Source organism: Peromyscus maniculatus, chromosome 20, assembly GCF_049852395.1.
Source record: "Peromyscus maniculatus bairdii isolate BWxNUB_F1_BW_parent chromosome 20, HU_Pman_BW_mat_3.1, whole genome shotgun sequence".
Classification (NCBI taxonomy): Eukaryota; Metazoa; Chordata; class Mammalia; order Rodentia; family Cricetidae; genus Peromyscus; species Peromyscus maniculatus.
The window spans coordinates 8,641,033-8,662,780 of NC_134871.1; the positions used below are offsets into that span (position 1 = coordinate 8,641,033).

Below are 21,748 nucleotides of genomic sequence, written 5' to 3' on the forward strand. Positions count from 1 at the left end.
TGCCTGTCCCTTTCCCCCACCATAAAACAGGGACAATATCTAAATCGGCCATGCTATACTAATTCAATAACCTCTACTACTCAGGTTCTCCTATGAGTATTTTGCAATCAGTAAATGCCTACTGTTATTATCTTAAAAGGAGAATAATGAAAGGAACACTTATCTCGAAAGACATTCATGTGTAAATGTTAGAGACACCCCCAAAGAAGGGTTCTATGGAAAATACGGTAGGAAAAAAAAAGTTTCCTTTAGTTCTAAAAATGTAAATAAGGTATCTGAATAGATTGCCAACTATCACTTTTAATGCTATAAAAGTATCTGAAACTTAGAAAATAACGAATGTGCTGAAATTCATAGAAAAATCCCCTATAAAACAAGGAGAATGCATACAACGAAGAGTCCACTTCAGTGGTCCCAAAGTTTGTTCCAAACATGATCCAGCAACCCGAAGCAGAGGCCAAGGTCTGTGAGGCCGCAGCTGGGCCACTTAGGGTCAAATACATATTAAATATCTTTGTCCTCGTCCTGATTTCACAAGCAATCTGGAGAAATAACTTCACTTGTAACTTGAGACACTGAGTATTAGTGACGAGAAAGTAAATGGCAGGCACAGAGAGCCCTGGAATATTGGTCAACTCACAAAAACAAAACAAAACAAACAAACAAACAAAAAAAAAAAAAAACCAAAGCCATGGTCCCTCTCTACCTCCTCCTGGGTCTTCCACATGTTAGGCAACTGTGTACATCTGAGACACATCCCTGGCCTCTATTTATAATTTTCAGCAAATGTTCACCATATAATTGGCTAGGCACAGGTGGGCCAGGCTGGAAGAGATGCAAATGTAGCTGGCAGAGAGGTCACTGCTGGAGTCCACGAAGCATGTGCAAGCCCTGTGTTCACAACTAACATTGAACCTTAGCTCTTAATCCTCTTGATCCTTTGTCTGGCTTCTTAAACCCTCACTGTAGCCCCTACACCCACCCCCTGCCACCCACTGTAGAGCAGGTGACACCTGTGCATCTTTTATGGGACAAATATGTGTTTTCAGAATGTTCAAAGCCTTGCAAGACAGTCAGGATTACGGAATGGCATTGTCTCTGAGATCCTTTCTAAAAATGTTGCCCTGGATAAAAATAAGGATGGCTAGAAGAGTGAGAGGCCAGAGAACAGGAGACTGGCGCCGAGACACACCTCCTGGGAGGCTCCAGACTTGTCAGCTGACTACTCCTGTGCTATGGATGGCATGTTTCAGCTTCCAGAAGGCTGAGAGACGGTCCTCGGCAGATCCTGCTCCATGAAGCGCTCGCTCGCTCGCTCTCAGTGCTCATCGCCTGACATGACCCCAGCCTTCCCCCATGCACAGCATGTACAAGCCTGAATCCCGAGATTCAGCAACCGTCACATCTAATCAAATAAGGAAAAGGCCATGGGTGTCACTTGACGGCAAACGTCAAAGAGCACCCTTCTGTTCTCGCTTCTGGAGTTTTGTGCGATGGTCGGAAGTGCCGGAAATACGATTTTGATAAAGAATTAAGGCGCTTATGAAACCAATTTTGTCTTCTGGCGAAGAGAAAGGCAACTATATGACAGAGTTTTCTCCTATTAAAAGGAACGGTTATGTAAGCAGCCCACATGGAAGAGCCCCACTGGAGTTGACACGGTAAAAGACAGACAGCTGCTGAGGAAGCTCAGGTGATACAGTACTTGTCCCGTGTTCTATTCTCAGCACCATATACAACAAGGAAAAGTGGCACACAGTCGGAATCCCAGCAGGTAGAGGCGGAAGGGTCAGAAATTCAAGGCCATCCTATGGCTGTAGAGGGCTTGGATTCAGCATAAGCACCTTTCTCAAAATGAATAAATAAATTAACAAGCCAGCAACGGAAAGACTGATAGAGCCCGCTTCCTTTTTTCCAAGTCAAGATAACATGGCAGTGGACCTACTTTTCATACAGCCTCTGTCCTCTCATGAAGGCCTTCACTTCGTTGTCCAGCGGGAAGGTACCGTCATCCTTTCTGAAGCGGTAGAAGAGTTTTACATCCTTGAATTCCTTGTGCTCATCACACACTGAAACACAATGAGAGACAGAAGATTCAAATCCATCTCACCACTTAATTCTTGCTCACACAGGTATCTGCTGTAGGATAGAGTGAGTGCTAGCTACTGAGTGTTCTCGCTCAGCGCTGTGAGCATCACCACCATCATCATCATCACGAATTGAAAGGCTCACAGAGTTCACTTCATCACTTATCCCAGAGTCTTCAGAAGCATGAACACTGGAACAACATGAGCCACAAAGAATGTAAATCAAAGCTAGACGAGGTAGCATACACCTCTAGCCCCTATACCCAGGAGGCTGAGACACAGAATCGCTAGTTTGAGGTCATCTGAGGCTACAGGGACTGACCCTTTTGTCAGAATACCAAAAGTGATACAAAGAGAAACATCAGCATATAACTAAAGGATGCTGGAGATTTGTTAGGTTAAAGGATGTTAGGGACAGGTCAGGGAAAACTGCAGTGGGAATGTGAGGGAGGAGTCCTTGCGACCCCAGCTTCGGGAAATGGAAGCTTCTCTGAACTATTTGTAAGTAGAACCCTAAGAGTGAGCAAACAAAAATAAGGAGAATTTTTATCTTAGCTTAGACGAACAACATTGTGCAAGTGTCTAGGCCAGGCTGAGACTTCAAGGACATACTGTCCTAGGGTTTCTACTGCTATAAAAGACACCATGACCAAAAGCAACTTGGGGAGGAAGCGGTTTGTTATATCTTACACTTCCAGCTAACAGTCCCTCACTGAGGGAAATCTGGACAGGAACTGAAGCAGAAGTCATAGGAGAATGCTGCTTACTGGGTGTCCCTTCATGGTTTGCTCAGCCTACCTTCTGATACCAACCAAGACCACTATCCAGATGTGGCACTGCCCATAGTGAGCTGGGCCCCCACCCACATCAACTTTCAACTTAAAAAATGCACCACAGGTTTGCCCACAGGGCGACATGGAAGCAGTTTCTTAATTGAGGTTCCCCCTCCCTAAGTGACTCTAGCTTGTGTCAGGTCAACAGAAAACTAGCCGGCATGCACATGTTCATGAATGTTCATTGAACCATTGAGAGGGTGATGGTTGGAATGGCAATGGCCCCCATAGGCTCATATATCTGCACGCTTAGTCCCAGTTGTTGAACTGTTTAGGAAAGATTGGGAGGTGGGTCCTTCCAGGAAGCGTGTCACAGGGGGGCGAGGGGGGGTGGGCTCTGAGGTTTCAAAAGCCCACTCCAGGCCCAGTGTCTCTCTTTCTGCTTTCTACCTGCTGATCACAATGTAGAGCTCTTAGCTACTACTCCAGCCAGCACCAGCTCTGTCTAGCCATGAGGATCATAGACAAGCCCTCTAAAACTTGTTTGTTTTTGAGACAAGGTCTCACTCTGTAATCCAGATGGGCCTTAAACTTGTGGCCTAGCTTAATGTCTGCTAACCTAAAAAACAATAATTTCAGAGGAATAGACTATCATCACTGGTGAACTTGGCACACAGTATGCTGATCAAGTTGCAAAGAGTAAACATGCATCGTTTTGAAGGCTCAAATATGGCACACTGTCTAGGAAAGCATATGAAAATAAACCAAGTACCTCTTGGAGGCAGGAGTCTTTGGGAAGAGGTACTGAGGAGATAATTTAAAGTAAAATGTTTATTTGTTTACTAATTAACATTTGGTTTTTTTGGACACAGGGTCTCACATAGCTCCAGACTGGCCTCAAACTCATTATTTAGCCAAAGATGGCCTCGAACTTCTGATCCCCCTGCCTCTGCATGTGCTATCAATTCTTCCTCTTACTTCGTAATGGGTACATCTACGCAATCAATGTGGTCTTCATGGCCTCTCCAGACACCTTGCCAGTGCCGCCTCACTCACCGTGATGAATGATGCCCCGGTCGGCTAGTTTCTGCATGAGTTTTATTGCCGTCTCTCGGTCAGAGGCCTCCTTGTGTTCAATCAACCAGTCAATGAGTTCTTTCGCGACAAAGCAGTTCGGGTAGGTTTTGAGATGATGCCGTCTATCTTTAATAACCTTTTCTTCATGGAGCCTCAGCCTAAAAAGATGAGCAGGAATGTGAGGAAGGTTGCTGGCAAGGGGAATTCCTAAACCAATTCTATGGAGAAGTAACCAAACACGTTGGAGACCTCCATCCAGTCAGAACCCTCTCTTCATCCCAGGTCACTCACAGTTCTCCAGTATTTGCACCCACACATTCATACGACCTATGTGCATTCATTCACTCATTCATAGGACAAAGACCCAGGCATGCCCATGATCATCTACCCATCAGGGACTTCTAGGCACTAGAGGCATGCATCAGAAAACGCAGCCAAACAAGCTCACCTTTGGGATATTTTTTTTCCCTCCAGTAGGGACTATAGCTATGTTTTTGTTTGGGTTTTTGAGACAGGGTCTCATGGGACCCAGACTGGTCACAAACTTGATTTGCAGCCAAGGATGACCTTGGATTCCTGATCTTCATGCCTCCACCTCGGACTCCAGGCCTATGCCACCACACCTAGTTTACTGGAGCTAATCTTGGTGCGAGGTTTACTGCCTTCCACAAGTTGATCAGAGCACTTTACAGTGAGTGATTAGCTCACACGATGCTCACAACAATCCACCAGCAGTTAGTACTACCCTCGTTCTTTAACAGCGGAGATTGAGATTTGTTGCAGAATATTTTAACTAAGCAAAGATGTGTTACATTTGTTTGTGCTGCGGAATATTACTTTAACTGTGTACAGGTGTGTTACTTTTGTGTAGGCTGCACTTGTTTAATTATGTAAAGATGTGCTGCATTTGCCTCACCTTGCCTGCCTAAGGCACCTGAGTGGTCTAATAAAGAGCTGAATGGCCAATAGCTAGATAGAGAAAATGATAGGCGGGGCTGGCAGGGAGAGAGAATAAAGAGGAGGAGAAATCTAGGCTTGAAAGAAGAATGGGAAGAATAAGAAAAGAAGGAAGAGAGAACAAGGGAGATGTCTAGGGGCAGAAGCCTGGCAAATGCCAGCCAGCAGACATAGAGAAGCTGGGAAAGTAAGATATACACTAAGAAAGGAAATAAGGCAAAAGGTAGATAAAGAGAAACAGATTAAGTTAAAAGAACTAGCCAGAAATGTGCCTAAGGTAGGCCAAGCATTCAAAACTAATAAGTCTCTGTGTCATGATTTGGGAGCTGCTTGGTGGCTTAAAAGAAAAAGCCTGGTACAGAGGTCCTTCAATTAAATGACTTATCTAAACCCACACGGCTAACAAGTCTCGAAAATGAGATCCGAGGCCTGTTGTTGTCCCTGAGTTCATCAGGCTGCCTCCAGCTAAAGATGGATAAGAAAAGTCAAGGAGAAATCGATTAAAGCTGTTGGGCTAAGAAAATACAACTTACTTCCAGGCTGGTAAATTAGTGGAAAGGGCTTTGTGGGAGCTTCCCTTCCTTCTCCATGATTTCACAAAGGAATTATGGACCTGGCTTTTCTTTAAGGTTTCTGCCGTTTACAATATTTTTTTTTAAATCATCCTTGCATTTCCTTTTTATTTCTCAAATGAAGGAATTGAATGGGTGGCCCACAAGGTCGCCTTCTACCATCCTCTTACCTGATGTCCATGTTTCATGATGCATATTCTGAACAGTGCTGAACAGTCTTGGAAAATGGAATGCCTCATAAAGGGTTGCATGATTCGGACAAGTGATTTAAGGGCTCCCCCACTCCCCCACCAGTAAAGTGGAGAGTTTGGATAGACTTTTATCCTTGGCCATGTTGAGACTTAGGAGTGGGTATGCCAAGCAGAAACCCAGCAGAGTGGATCCCTCACAGGGACAGTTCTAATGAAAGAGACTGAAGGGCTGGAGGTGTGGTGTTCAGTGGAAAAGTATGTGCCCAGTGTGAGTAGATGAGAGAGAGGGAGAAAGCCGGGTGATGGTGGGGGGGGGGGAGAGAAATCCTATTCTTGTCTGTTTTTTTGTTTGTTTGTTTGTTTTGTTTTGATACAAGGTCTCATGTATTCCAGACTACTCTCCAAATCCATATGTAGCTAAGGATGACCTTGAACTTCTGAACCTCTTGCCTCTACCTCCCAAGTGGTAAGAGTACAGATATGTACTACCATGCCCAATTTTTTGTATGCCAGGCAAGTACTCTACCAAGGGACCTACACCCCAGTCTTCTGGGGGGAGGCAGGGTGGAGTCTTTTACACCACCGCACTGGAGTAAAACATCCTATGTAGCTAAGGATGACCTTGAGCTCATGATCCTTCTGCCTCTACCCTCCAAGTGCTAGGATTACAGAATGCATCACCATGCCCACTTTGAATGGGTTTTGATATCTCAGAAGGTGTCCCAAGCGGGGAATATACCCAACCAAAATCTCCGAGGCTTAGGTGTTCTTTGCGACCCAACTGCCACAGATCAAATTGTATTCTCCTCAGATTCATACCTGCCCCCTCAGTTGACTTTTCAATCCCACGTATTCTGTGATTCTGTTTAGGGAATGGGTTTCTAAAGATGGAATTAAGAACTGGGGATGCCTCGAGGTCAGAGGCAGAACACTTCCCTAGTACATGCAAGGGTCTAGAGAGCAGCCCCTAACCCACTGTGACTGAAAGTGGGGACATGGGCATATGAAGATGCAGGGAGACTGTCACCATTTGCACATCAAGGAGGCCTCAGGAGGACAATGTACCTTGATGTTGTATTTCCAGGCTCCAGGACAGATAAAATTTTCAACCACATCGTCCACTTGGCTATACAGGTCCACAAACTAACAGAGCCACTGAAGGTTGATGACTTCAAGACCTGGGAGTGGCCTGAGAAGGAAAGATGCCAGGACTCAGGCTCTGCAGGGGCCTAGGCAATAGAGTGGGGAGTAAGGACCATCCCCAACCAATGGGAACTACATAGAATAAAGACAATGAGTTCAAGTGAGTTTCTAGCCCAGGCCTAATGTCGTACCAAACATTTTCACACGTGTTAAATGATCCACTCTCAAAGCCATTCACCTATCTGGAATCTCACTTTTCTCCCTTGTAAAAGAAGGGTTTTAAACAAGTGAGTGATCATGTGATCTCTCTATGGTTGATGTTGAAATTCCTGCTTAATCTAACTTCATCCACCTCTTCTCTGCTAATTGCATTGACTTTCCTTGGGAAAACCATCCATCATCTGCTACCAATTCAAGCAGTTCATATGTGATTGGGCTTAGCCCCAACATGTGACCCAGGCTTAGCCAATGATAGTGTGCTATTTTTTTCCTCAGGTTCTAAGTTTGGTTCATGAACGAGCATGTACTTTAGACAAGGCAACTGTGAGACTTTTTCTGTAAGTCCTGGTTGTTACTAGACTTTTTATTTTATGCCTCAGATGAGTATGATGATGCCTACAATCCACAGAGTATTGCAGCAATCATGGGCTACATCACAAGATCCCATCTCAAACAAACAAAACAAACACTTGCAGCTACAGCTACTGTCCATTCTTGCCATGATAAAGACTGCATGCCCAAGAAAAACTTTTCAACCCAGAACAAAGCAATCATAATATAATAACAGATACAAACAGATCAAGAGAAAAGTTCTGCCATGCATGACAGAATACGTCTGTAATTGCAACACTCTGGGCAGGAGGCAGGAGGATTGTTAGTTTGAGGTCAGCCTACATTATGGAGAGAACTTATCACTAAAACACAAAACAATAGCAAAGAGAAATCTTTCCAATTACCCTACCTGAGCACCTGAAATCAACAGTCCACAAAGCCAGTGAACTTGTATTTAAGTAACATGAACCACCATGTTGCCTACCCTTTGATGAGGTTAATTAGGTGCCTATTCTATGAAAAAGGTCCCAAATCTCCCAATGGATGATTGAATGGCTCTATGACACTCAATTTTGCCTCTTCTGTGCCTCCAGAGAAACTGTCAATAGCTAGAGCTGTGTAACCTGAACACAGTGGTCCCAGGGCTCCCAGGGCTCCCAGGGCTCCCAGGGCTCCCAGGGCTCCCAGGGCTCCCAGGGCTCCCAGAGCAGATGCTTGCTTTCCATTCCCCATCTCCCGACTCTACTCTGTTGCTGCTGTTATTATGGCTAGCTAGTACTTCATTAGGATTTTTGAGATGGGGCCTTACTGTGTAGCCTGGCTATCTTGTTGACATAGCATTCGCTCATTGCCTTTGTTCCTGAACTCAAACAGTCCCTTCCATCTGCTGCTTCTTCTATGCTACCATGACCCCCTAATCTAGCTTGTATAAAACACCAATGAAAAGTTCAGGGGCTGCAAAAACAGCTCAGCAGTGAAGAGTATGTGTTGTTCAGCTTTCTACGGGCCCACGTTGGATCGCCAAAATGTTGTTGTTTTTGCTCTTTTGCGGGTCCACCACCCAGCTCCCAAATAAATTACACACACAGAGGCTTATTATTACTTATAAATGCCTGGCCTTAGCTTGGCTTGTTGCTAGCCAGCTTTTCTTAAATTATCCCATCTACCTTTTACCTCTGGGCTTTTTCCTTTTCTTCTGTAAATCTTTCTTTCACTGTTTCTTGGTGGCTGCTATATGTCTGGGCCCTTCTTTTCTGGCTCCTTGATCTCTTTCTCTTTCTTCTCTCCTCCCAGATTCCTCCTCCTATTTATTCTTCTGCCTTCCAGCCCTGCCTATCCTTTCTCCTGCCTCACTATTGGCCATTCAGCTCTTTATTAGACCAATAAGGTGTTGGTTTTTTTTGTGGTTTTTTTTTTGTTTGTTTGTTTTTGGTTTTTCGAGACAGGGTTTCTCTGCGTAGCTTTGCGCCTTTCCTGGAGCTCACTTGGTAGCCCAGCCTGGCCTCGAACTCACAGAGATCCGCCTGGCTCTGCCTCACGAGTACTGGGATTAAAGGCGTGCACCACCACCGCCCGGCCCAATAAGGTGTTTTAGACAGGCACAGTAACACAGCTTCACAGAGTTAAACAAATGCAACATAAAAGAACACAATACATCTTTGCATCATTATACAAATATTCCACAGCATCAACAAATGTAACACATCTTAAAATAATATTCTACAGCCGGGCGGTGGTGGCGCACACCTTTAATCCCAGCACTCGGGAGGCAGAGCCAGGCGGATCTCTGTGAGTTCGAGGCCAGCCTGGGCTACCAAGTGAGTTCCAGGAAAGGCGCAAAGCTACACAGAGAAACCCTGTCTCAAAAAACCAAAAAAAAAAAAAAATAATAATAATATTCTACAACAAGTATGTCCTGCTTTTGCAAAGGACCCATGTTAGGTGATTCATAACCACCTGTAACTCCCTCTTCAGGGGATCTGACAACCTCTTCCAGACTCCAAAGGCATCTGTACTCCCATATGCACACTGTCACCCCTTCCACATAGCCATATAATTACAAAAAAAAATGAATCTTTGAAAAAAATGAATTCAGAAGTTTTGGCAGAAGCCGAATATGAACCTCCATGAATAAGGAAACCAAGTGTTTGGGGTATGGAATTTTTAACATCTATTTTCATTACTCAAGGACTGTTTTGTGTGCAGATAAATAGCTGACAGCACATGTAGGTACTTAATTAGAACATTCAGTCACTTACAATTATCTGAGACCCAAGAGTCGAAACATGCTATAGGGCTCACGAAGGAAAGGACAGAGCAATGACTCCACCAGTAAGAGATGAAAATGCCAGTGACGGGGGCAGGGATGGGGATGATTCTAAGCATCATCATCCAACAGGCCTAAAGAAGGCCCATAGGACGGCAGTGACAAAGCAGGACTGCCCGATTTACCAAGAAGAATGTGGGCGTGAAAGGTAGAGGCAGAAGGAGTTTACCAAGGTCTTTTTATCAAAGTCATCCTCAACTAATGGTAAGTTGAAGGCTAGGCAGGGCTATATAAGGCCCTGTTTTAGCTGCTGCAGTAGCAGCAGCAACACACACAGAGATACACACACACACACACACACACACACACACACACATACACACCACATATCCACACACACATATACACATACCACATATCCACACATCCACACACACACACACACACACCACATATCCACACACACACATATACACATACCACATATCCACACATACACACACACACACACACACACCATATCCACACCCACCCACCCACACCACATCCACACACACACATATCCACATATAACACACATACACACACACACACACACACACCATATCCACACCCACCCACCCACACCACATCCACACACACACATATCCACATATAACACACATACACACACACACACACACACACACACACACACACACACACACACGGAAATGGGGAGAGAGACTGGAAAAGGAGAGAAGTTAGGAAACCCAACTAAATTTGAACTTTAGAGAAACAACAAAATGATTCTTTTATTATAAGCATGGCCCAAATGCTGCGTAAGACCTACTTATACTAAAGAACAATTATTCATTAGCTCTGCAATTCAAATTTTATTGAGTACTCTCCATCTAATCTGGCAATCCTATAGGGGACATGTTTTATTAAACACGGAAGTATATTAGGATTAATATTTTATAGGGGCAAGAAAGAGATTTACATTAATAGGAATGGACAATTTGAGTCCTTACTGTTTTCTCTTCTAGGAAAAACTACTGATATAATTTTGTTGAAAATACCTGACTCATTGTGTTTATCTCCTTCTTCCAGAAAGTACTTTGGCCCATGTGCTTGGAGCCAAACCCTAGCCTTGATGTACTAAGGACCAGGTAAGAGATACAACCTTAAAGATTATGAACTTGGAAAGCTGATACAGTGAGGCTAGAGTACACAATCGCCAGCTCTTACTATTGAGCCAAATGACTTGAGAACAGGCCTGGTGGGATGCTCAGCAGGTAAAGGTACTCACTGTGCAAGTCTGGAAACCTGAGTTCGGTCCTTCAAACCACGCAACAGTGGGACGAAAGAACTTACTGCACAAAGGTGTTCTGACCTCCACATTTGCCCCATGCCTATGCAGACAGACAGACAGACAGACAGACAGACACACACACACACACACACACACAGACAATTATAATAAACCTTTTTTTAAAAAGAGGCAGATGTAAAACAGACAACAAATTTGGCTAGAAGTAACCAAACAAGGAAAGAGATAAAACCTAACTAACTCCATGTTTGTGTGTGTGTTTGTGTGTGTGTGTGTGTGTGTGTGTGTGTGTGTGTGTGTGTGTGTGTGTTTGTGTGTGCTGCTTTTTGACACAGGGTCTCAGTATATAGCCCAGGTTAGCCTCAAACATAGGACCCTCTGTCCTCCTCAGTCTCTTGGGGTGTTGAAATTACAGACAAGCATGTTTCATGTCTGTAAATGTTTTTAAAGTTGTGGGGCTGGAGGATAGGAAAGAGACTGAGGTCCAGAAGGCTTCACAGTGAAGCTTCAAAATTAGCATCTGAGAAAAACCTGTTGGCCAAGAGGAAAGATGGAAACCTAGTGCCCGGATCTCCAGAACTGGTGGGAAACACTGGGGCAGGTTCAGGTGTAGACACACCAGGGTCTAAAAGTGACCCATGACTCACAATACTAAAACATATACCCCTGTGTGGAGACCTAAAATGCTGATGAGACACCCATGGACCAAAGCCATATGTTGAACTATGTGTAACAGAGCACACACAAGGAAGGCCGCACTGTGCCAGTGACCCCACAGTGACCCCAGTCTCCAGTTCTTTGTGCCCACCACTTTTGAGTTTCTAAACTTTCTCCCCATTTCTATTCACTCCCTTCTTCAGAAATATATAGTTTTTATAATAACCCATCCCTGCTTCTGCTACCAACTGCATGTCTCTGTGCAATGTTTTGATCTGGGACACAAGAAGCCAGAATCCCTCGAGAGGTGCCCACTGATCCCTGTGTCCACTGCTGCCGGTGCCAGCCAGGGAAACAGGCAGGGGTTCCACAATGACAAGGTGGACAATGAATGACAAGCAGGCTCTCAGCACACAGAAGCCATGGTGCTGTGTGGGAGACCATCTCCACCTAGCAAAATGAACCTAGGATGGGAAGCCGGGCAGAGGCACAGAAACAAGACTCCTTCCGGTTACCTTGGTCAATACTGTTAAGAATGATAAGCGGCACTGGTTGCCTCGTGGAAAGGTCACGAGCCTCGACAAAACCCAGTATCAGAGCTTTATTGGGGGAGGGGGACAGAAGAACCAGGCCTGGGGAGAAGAACATGCAGATTGCAGAGAGAGAGAGACAGACAGACAGAGACAGAGAGAGACAGAGAAGAGATAGTGTCAGGGGAGAAAGAACAAAGAAAGGAGGAGGGGGTCTGTGTCCGGCTTTTTAAGGGTTCCCGAGAACATGCGCTGATTGTGTGACCACCCCGAGCGCACATAATCACCAGCGCGCACTGATGGCGTAAGACCGCAAGGCCCCTTACTTAGCTCCTGAACTGCACATGTGCAGTCACGCAGCTGGAGTGGTGGCAGAATCCCAACAATTACACTATGAGAAGGTAAAGAAAATCATTAGCTGCTGAATTTAGCCCAGGAGAGCAAATGGCATGCAGAAACACCTTGCTGTGGTGGTCTGAATGAGAATGGCCCCCATAGGCTCATACATTAGAATGCTTAGTCGTCACCCAGGAGTGGAACAGTTTAGGAAGGATTAGGAGGCATGGCCTTGTTGAGGAGGTGTGAAAAACCCACATGCGGCCCCCTCTCTCTGCCCATTGCCTGCCAACAGGATGTAAAGCTCTCAGCTACTTCTCCAGTGCCATATCTGCCTACTTCCTGCCATGATGACCATGGACTAGCCTTCTAAAACTGTAGGCAAGCCCCCAATTAAATGGTTTCTTTTATAGAAGGAAAAATTAACTTGAGGTATGGCTAGAGACACCTGTTTTACATATAAACATAAAGGTGAATTGTTTTTTTTTTGTTGTTGTTGTTGTTGTTGGGTTTTTTTGGGGGGTGGGGTGGCTTCAAGACAGGGTTTCTCTGTGTAGATTTTAGAGCCTGACCTGGGTCTCGCTCTGTAGACCAGTCTGGCCTCATGAATTCACAGAGATCTGCCTGGCTGTGCCTCCCAAGTGCTCGGATTAAAAGCATGCGCCACCACCACCCAGCCCATAAAGGTGAATGTAATGGAAAATTCTAAAGCAATATAATAACAACAATAACACACACTAAGAAAAGAAAAAAAGGAAGAGAAGGAGGGAAGGGAGGAAGGAAGGGAGGGAGGGGGGAAAAGGCAATCTGAAAGAAAACTCAATTCAGAAAACAAAATTGTCCTAACATACAGTGAACTATTAACAAAAACAAGGGCCGGCAGGATGGATCGGTGGGTAAAAGCCTTTGGTGTGCAACCGTTCAACCTGAGGTCAGTCCCTGGAGCCCATGGCACAAAGAGAGAACTGACTCCCTAAGACATATACTTCTGCACTCTGTGGCACGTTCCCTGCCCCTCCCCCCCAATGCATAAAAATTAAAAAAAAATTAGAGCTTGAGAGTCTCCCTATGTGCTAGGCACAGTGATGACTGCTTCATTGGTCCTTGTGGTGACTCCCTAAATAATCCTAAAACTGCCAATGGTCCTTGCAGGCAGAACCAATTCTCAAGAATACTGCGCCCTAATTTTAAAAAGTTAGTTCACACAAGTACACTGAAATCTTCAGAAGAGTCCCGCTAATGAATTCAGTGACAATAGCACTGAGTCATTTGTTGAACACGCTCAGAGTGGCAGAATGCAAAACACTAATTCTTAGACATGCTGTCTGTCAGGAATCCAAGAATAATGAAGGCCAATTTATTTAGAAATTCAAATGTGGAACAAAATGCCACATACTGCAGCGGAGGAGGAATGTGTAAGGAGCCAAGGGAGTCATTTCTGCTCTTGTACACTTTCCAAATAAAAAAAATTATTAGGTAGTGTTTATCTTGAAATACTATAGGAGAGAACTCCATTGACTAGCCTTCTGTGACCCCTGAGCCCAGGGCTAACTGGGACTTCTTGACTTCCACGGACTCACTCTGCAGAGTGGGGGGCAGCGTACCACACCTGCCCCTCTGGCCCTATCTCCCTCCAGCGGCTGACTGGTTTCTTATTTAAGAAAGCAACATCTGGGGCTAGAGTTTAGTGGTAAAAAGTGTAAAAGCTCACCTAAGCAAATATAAGGCCCTGGGCTCACTCACCAGTGCTTTGGGGTGGGGGACTGTTTGGACCGGGCATGTTGACTAGCGGTAGAGCGCATGCCTAGCGTGCTAGAGGCCCTAGGTTCAATGCCCAGCATTGCAAAGAAGAAGAAACAACAACAGACCACACGCATAGCTTGGTCAGGTGGCTCATGCAGGAGGCTGGCATCAGGATTGCTACGGATTCATAGCTAACCTGCGCTACACTGTGAGTTCGAGGCTATCCTCCGCTATCTAGTAGTAATATACTGTCTCAAAAACAAAGGGAATCGAGTAGGAGGCTTATTGAGGTAGCTCGGGGGTAAAGGGTCCTGGCAACTCGAGTTCCATCCCGGGAAACCAGGTAAGGGTGGAAAGAGAAGTGACTCCACCAAGTTGTCATCTACATATGTAATGTGGCATGTGTACCACACACACACACACACACACACACACACACACACACACACACACCCCACATATGTTCTCCCTCTCTCTCTCTCTTATGCACACACACACTAATAATAACACTAAACTTTTAAAAATGGAACCAGATGGTAGTAGAGAAGGGGCAGAAAGCAGAGAGAGGGGAAAAATTATACCGAGGAATTTGGTAGATAAATTTCGATATTTTTAGATATGTTACCAGGGGTTACAAGTTCTCAATACCTCTGCCACCATTTCTTTTCTTTTATAACCAGAAACAGAATTCTAAAAATGAGCAGTAAAAATGGAATACTCCAGAAAAAAAAAAAAACCACTCCAATAAAGAGATACAAATTTTCACACTGCAAATATACCATGTTATTGTGCCTGGCACAGTGGATGCTGGGATACTTGCTAGAGAGATGGAATGTGCAAGGGCACAAATAAAAATGATGTGGAGGAGGGAGAGGCTGGCTACCTGAGCAGGTGGTCCTGCACATAACTTAATCACCATCTACTAATGTGCAGTTTATCTCAATCTTTCTGGTTTTGTTTTGAAATGGGGTCTCACTGTGTGGCCCAGGCTAGTGTTGAATTCAAGATACTCCAGACTCAGCCTTGGCAGTCCTGGGATTATAGGTACGTGCCACTACATATGATAGACTTAATTTAAAAACAACAACAAAAAAAACCCAATGACTTGCTTCCTCTTTTTCAGTAGGGTCTCATGAGAGAGCACTGTTATGAGATGTGCCCTGAGCTGGAGATTTTCTCGCCTTAGTTTTGGCAGTGTGGGGATTGAAATCCATGTCACTGTGGTTGATTCAGCTTCAAAGCCTGTGCCACCATTCTTGGCTCAGTGTGGGATCATATACCTCTGCCACCATGCTTTGCTCTATTTCCATTTTAATGGTGACTAGCTTTTCTTCCTGCCTAGCCCTTGATTCATTCTCTCATTCATTCATTCATTCATTCTCTCTCTCTCTCTCTCTCTCTCTCTCTCTCTCTCTCTCTCTCTCTCTCTCTCTCACACACACACACACACACACACACACACACACACACATCAAGACAGTTTATCCTGGCACCATTTTGAATAACCATGGCTCTGGAATACAAATTTAGGTTACTCCAACTTTCATGTTCTAATATGGAAGCAGTTTCATGAAGTTTTTTACAGAACAAAGACACATAATTGGGTAGATCAGAGAGGCAGGTACCGCAGGATGGGGGAAGATTTTCTACAGGCCCAAGATGTTATCTGATGCCATTCTTAACTATTAGGTTGGTAGGAGTTAGGTTAGTAGATTTTAAAAGTATCTATTGATAGCTAGCTCCAAAACAGAGCTGGGCAAGGAATGGTTGTTCTGAGTGCTAAAAGTAGCCCAAGATAAGGGAATTAGCCTCTGATTCTGCAGACACAGTTTCTTTTTGAGAGTTTCTGTTCATAGTGTCCCTTGTTGCCTAAGCATCACATTTTGTGCACCTGGGAGCCACATATTATTTACTAAAATATTATAAAGTCCCTCATAGCTAGGAAGGCTCATTCCTAGGATCTGATGTAGATGAAACTGAACAGTGGGAAAGATGGCTGTCTTCGGGACAGAGGGACAGCTAGTGAAGGCCATTAAGAAAGAAACTTCTGGCCGGGCGGTGGTGGTGGTGGTGGTGGTGGTGGTGGTGGTGGTGGTGGTGCACGCCTTTAATCCCAGCACTCGGATCTCTGTGAGTTCGAGGCCAGCCTGGGCTACCAAGTGAGTTCCAGGAAAGGCGCAAAGCTACACAGAGAAACTCTGTCTTGAAAAACCAAAAAAAAAAAAAAAAAAAAGAAAGAAAGAAAGAAACTTCTGGATCATATCAAAATTATTAGCCATTATCATCTGGATCTGAATTTTTACAGCCCCTGTATCTGACATAACATTTACACGTGACATAGGATGCCCATAACTAAAGCTAAGCAATCAAGAACACGGTTTGGCCTAATGGAGTGAATAGCACCTGATTCTCTGAGGCAAAGTCACGTCTATAGTTCAGGCTGGTTGGCCTCAGACTCCCTCACTTCTATCAACACACAGGGCTTGAACTATGCTCCTTTCTTTCATATTTTCCTAACCGTTTTGAGACAAGGTTTCCTGTATCCCAGGCTGAAGCAAATGTGCTATACAGCTGAGGATTACAGCATTCACCAGCATGTGTTGTTTATACAAGGCAGGGATCAACCCAGCCCTCCTTGCAAGCTAGGCAAGCACTCTACCAACTGAGCTATATCCCCAGGCCTGTATTTCTACATTCTTTTTTTCTTTTTGAGAGTCTCATTATGTAGCTCTGGCTGGCCTGGAATCCTCTCTGTAGACCAGGCTGGCCTCAAACTCAAAGAGAACTGCCTGCCTCTGCCTCTGCCTCTGCCTCTGCCTCTGGCCTCTGCCTTCTGCCTCTGCCTCTGCCTCTGCCTCTGCCTCTGCCTCTGCCCCTGCCCCTGCCCCTGCCTCTGCCTCTTGAGTGATAGGATCAAAGGTGTGCACCACCACACCCAGCATAAAGCCACAGCTCTAAATATAACATGCAGCCTGCGTACCATGGTCACCCTGCTTGCCATGCCCAAGGCTCCTTTCTATTTCAAACTGCCTTCCTAACCTTCTCCAGATCCATGCAAGGTTCAAAAGCCATTGCTGTCCCTCTTCCTGGAACAGGGTCTGAGCAGAAAGAGCCCCTGACCTATGATGGCCCTCACTTACTTCCCTGGGCAGGCCTAGGTGTATAAGCCAAGGACACTCGGTTCTTCCAGTCCACCTGGCAGGAATTAAGTAAACCTAGCCAAATGGCTCTTTCTTTACTCAAGCAAAACCACACCTGCAGTTTTCAAACAAGCTTTGTGCCATGAAACACTTCAAAACCAAGCGCCAATGGACATTCTGGTTAAAAGGCGTTTGGACTCAGAAGTGCAGACTCGCTCCCGGTTTTCCCACACACACTTTCTACATCCTCGGTCTTCCTAGAAGTCATGACAAGAGGTTTAAGACTAGAAGGCCCACACTGCCTATGGTGGGGCACTTCTGTAACTCAGTACTTGGGAGGAGGAGGAAGGAAGAATGGGCATTCCAGGTCAGCCTCAGCTACGTAGTGAGTTTAAGGCCATATCCTGTCTCCAAAAAGCAAAAATAATCACAATTAACAATAATAACAAAACTAGCAGAACCAGAAGATGCTGAGGAAACAGGACTGGCAGGTTTGGGAGAAAAAGGAAGGCTGATCAGCAGGAGACACAGAGAGAGTGTGCCTGAGGCTGGACATGATGACGGGCAAGGGGCAGTTTGTCTGGAGTGGGTTTGTCCTTCAGAGTTCTCCAGTTTTTCTTCCAAGTCATGTGTATCCTTTCAATAACTAAGACTGGGATAGGGGGTGGGGATCACAGGATCCTAGCCTCCCTGCTCAGCTCTTTGCTGACAGATCCAGAAGGTGGGGGAATACTACCTAAGATACTCCCTATACCTATACCCTTAGATGTTTGAGTGAGTCCTGGATTCTGTGGTCCCAAGACCTTGAAAATCCAAACTCTAAGCCAGCTTCTCGCCCCGACCCGGGCTCCTCTCTCACCTCCCAACCACAAGCATGCCTGCTTTGTCCTGGGAACGTTCTGAACTCTTTAGCCCCTGGGAGTGTAAACCAGACCATGCTGTGGCTCACCAGAGGTCCCGACGCTCAAGTTACTCTCTTCCCTCCTCTAACAACCCCAAAACCTTGTGTCTCCGAGGGCAGCCTTGCAAAGGCACCTGCTTGGTGAACATGTTCCCACACCGAGATCAGCCTGCTTTCCTTCCCTCACACGAGGTTCTAGTGCCGCAGGTAAAGCATGCATTGCATGACCTCAGATCCAACCGCGGACACAAAGTGAACTCTGCTTCCTGGCTGCTCCAATTCCCGTGGTTGCAAACCGAAAGGCGTCTTGGTGATGGGAAATCAAGCAGGGTGAACTCTGCACTCAGCACTGTGGAATGCACAGGTACAGCAGCCCTTGGATTCAGAACTTAAACCCCCTTTTACTGTATTGGTGAGAGCAAACACCTCTATTTTATTTGAGTGTTTAATCCGACTAGCCACGATATTTAAAGAAAAAAACAAAAAACAAAAAACGACCTTCCTATCATTTATCTCAGACAGCTGGTTCACAAGCTTTCAATTCAAGGTGATTCTGTAATTTTCTATTCCTGTCTGGCCAACCAGCTGCCCAAATTGCATCAGACAGCTCCCTCTCCCAGTCCTCAGGGAACAAACATTACTGAAGGCAGGGTGTTAATAATACCTTCAAAATCACTGTCCATCTTATAAGAAACATTTTTTTTTTCTCAGAAAAACAGCTCCATGAAGCTGCAGCAGCTTGTGGAACCCCAAAGAAAAAATGGGAGGGTTGAAATTCCCCATTGTTATTTAAAAACTGCATCATGAATCTCGGGCAGTGTAAACAATTCACACAAACAACACAGAATGCCAACTTGGGAGTGGGGAGGCGCAGGATGAGCCTGGTGACGCAGAAATAGGTGCCTCCTACCTTAGCCCCCCAAATGCTGGGGCTACCGGAAGATACAACTACACTCAGCTCATAATTAAAATTTAGGTGTAAAAAAATGTATATAATGAAAATGAAAAGTCTCTAGGTTGGCGTGAATGGACCATTATTAAAGATGGGTAACTATCAATGAACTGTTGAAGCTGGCAGACAGGTGAATGAGAATTTGGGAAAGTACTCTGATACGTTTGGAATTTTCCTCAAGCACTACTTTCTCAAAGAACCTGATCGCTACAGTTGTGTATTTTTGCTGTGTGTCTGCAAACATGTAGCTTGATAAGCATATTTCTACATGAAATTGGACATGGTCCACATTTTACAGAGTTTTGTTTTTATTAGGTTTTTTTTTTTTTTAAAGACATGGTCTCTCTATTATGTAGCTCAGGTTGCTCTGGAACTTGCTATGTAGATCAGGCTGGCCTTGAACTCACAGAGATCTATCTCCCTCTGTATTGGCATTGAAAGTTTACCACCGCATCTAGCTTTACATTTCACAGTTTTACTTGAAGAAAATGTTTGAATTTTTCATGACTGATTATATTAATAGAGCATATAGACAGGAATAAAAATAGGAAGAAAAGGGCTGGAGAGACGGCTCAGCATTTAAAAACATATACTCATATAGTGCTTTTGTAGACGATCAGATTTTGGCTCCTAGAGCCCATGTGGGGGTGGTTTACAATCACCAATAACTCCCGCTCCAAGGGATCTGATGCCCTCTTCTGGCCTCTTGGGGTATCTGCACTCATATGAGCATACACCACCCCACTCCCCCAGCACCCCCCCCCACATAGCCATAATTTTTAAAATAATGAAAATAAATCATAAAAAAAAATAGGAAGAAAAAAGATCTGTAAACAGAGAGCACATGACTGCGGAGAGGCAGAAGGAGCTAGTCTCAGACCACACACACACACACACACACACACACACACACACACACACACAATCTGAAGCCCCCCTACACACACTTTTCAAAGCTTCAGCAACCACTTTAAAGACAGTCTTACCAAAATTCTACCAGAAAAAATCCTTCTCAGGGGGTGGTAAGCAATGGTTTTGTGAATGAAGAACAAATACAGAGACAGTTCTAAAAGAATCCTTCCAGGCTGGAGAGATGGCTCAGAGGTTAAGAGCACTAGCTGCTCTTCCAGAGGTCCTGAGTTCAGTTCCCAGCAACCACATGGTGGCTCACAACCATCTGTAATGAGATCTGGTGCACTCTTCTGGCACGCAGCATACATGTAGGCAGAACACTGTACACATAATAAATAAATCTTTAAAAAAAAAAAAAAGACGACGACGATCAATTTGCTGGGCAGTGGTGGCGCACGCCTTTAAATTCCAGCACTCGGGAGGCAGAGCCAGGCGCATCTCTGTGAGTTCGAGGCCAGCATGGTCTACAGAGTGAGATCCAGGACAGACACCAAAATTACACAGAGAAACCCTGTCTCAGAAACCAAAAAAAAGAAAAAGAAAGAAAGAAAGAAAAAAGAAAGAAAGAAAAGAACTTTCCTGGGGTTGGGGATTTAGCTCAGTGGTAGAGCGCTTGCTTAGCAAGTGCAAGGCCCTGGGTTTGGTCCTCAGCTCCGACCAAAAAAAAAAAAAAAACCTTCCAAAGCCCATGACAAATCAATACAAAGAAAATCAATCTCAATCTCTCAATCTCTCTCTCTCTCTCTCTCTCTCTCTCTCTCTCTCTCTCTCTCTCTCTCTCTCTCTCCCCCCCTCATTTGTTAGTTTTTGTTGTTCATTTTTTTTTGGTGGGTTGTTTTTGTTTTTTTGTTTTTTGTTTTTGAGACACTGTATCAGGTAGCCCAGGCTGGCCCTTCAAATTGCTCTATAGCCAAGGATGTTTTTGAACTCTTGATCCTCCTGCCACAGCATCCACAGGCCTGCACCAGGTGTCCAGCCATCTGTGGGACATGTCACAGCAAAGCTCTAAGATTGTAAACATAGGCAGAAAGGAAGGCACTTCACTCAGAGCCTGGCACACCATATGCTGTATGAGAGAGTATGTACATAAATAAAAACAGGAATGTCTTGCATCTGCATAGAGCCCATCAGAAATGACCCCAGCAATGTCCCTGGGGTGACAGGATGTATATGGTGGCTCATATCTGTAGGGGACCAAGGCAGAATGGCTGCAAATTCAAGGCTGCACGAGTGAGTTCCAAGCCAGTCTGAGCTACAGTGTGAGACCTGTCTCAGACACAAAACACAACAACAAAATAAATGTATATCCCTGTAAATCAGGAAGGCAATATTACCCCCACTTGATCTTGTGAACTGAATCGCCCTTGCTGAACGTGCTGCAGTCTGACCGATCAGAACTCCTGATAGTGGAGAGATGATGGAAGGTTGCAGATCCAGGGGCAAAGTTATCTTAGGCTGTCCTAGTCTCTTTAATAGCCATGTATCACCCACCCCTACATCTGATCTAACACCTTTTTGACTGTCGGGTGAGACCTCTGGAATGCACTAATTAACTAAGTTGCCAGGAGACCACCAGCATGAAGGCTCCGAATGTCATCATCAGCACCCGAAACCTCTAGCAGAGATCCTCCTGACTTGTACTAACTC

At 44.9% G+C, this 21,748-nt stretch overlaps 1 protein-coding gene across 1 annotated transcript in view; it reads right to left on the reverse strand.

The window, feature by feature from the left end:
* Positions 1-21,748, reverse strand: part of Deptor (DEP domain containing MTOR interacting protein) — a 161,746-nt gene that overhangs the window by 105,598 nt on the left and 34,400 nt on the right. Inside the window, exons 2-3 of the mRNA XM_006982386.4 lie at positions 3,917-4,095; positions 1,946-2,069 (exon numbers count right to left, since the gene is read on the reverse strand). Coding sequence (XP_006982448.2) covers positions 1,946-2,069; positions 3,917-4,095 — 303 coding nt within the window. The remainder of the gene's footprint in view (positions 1-1,945; positions 2,070-3,916; positions 4,096-21,748) is intronic.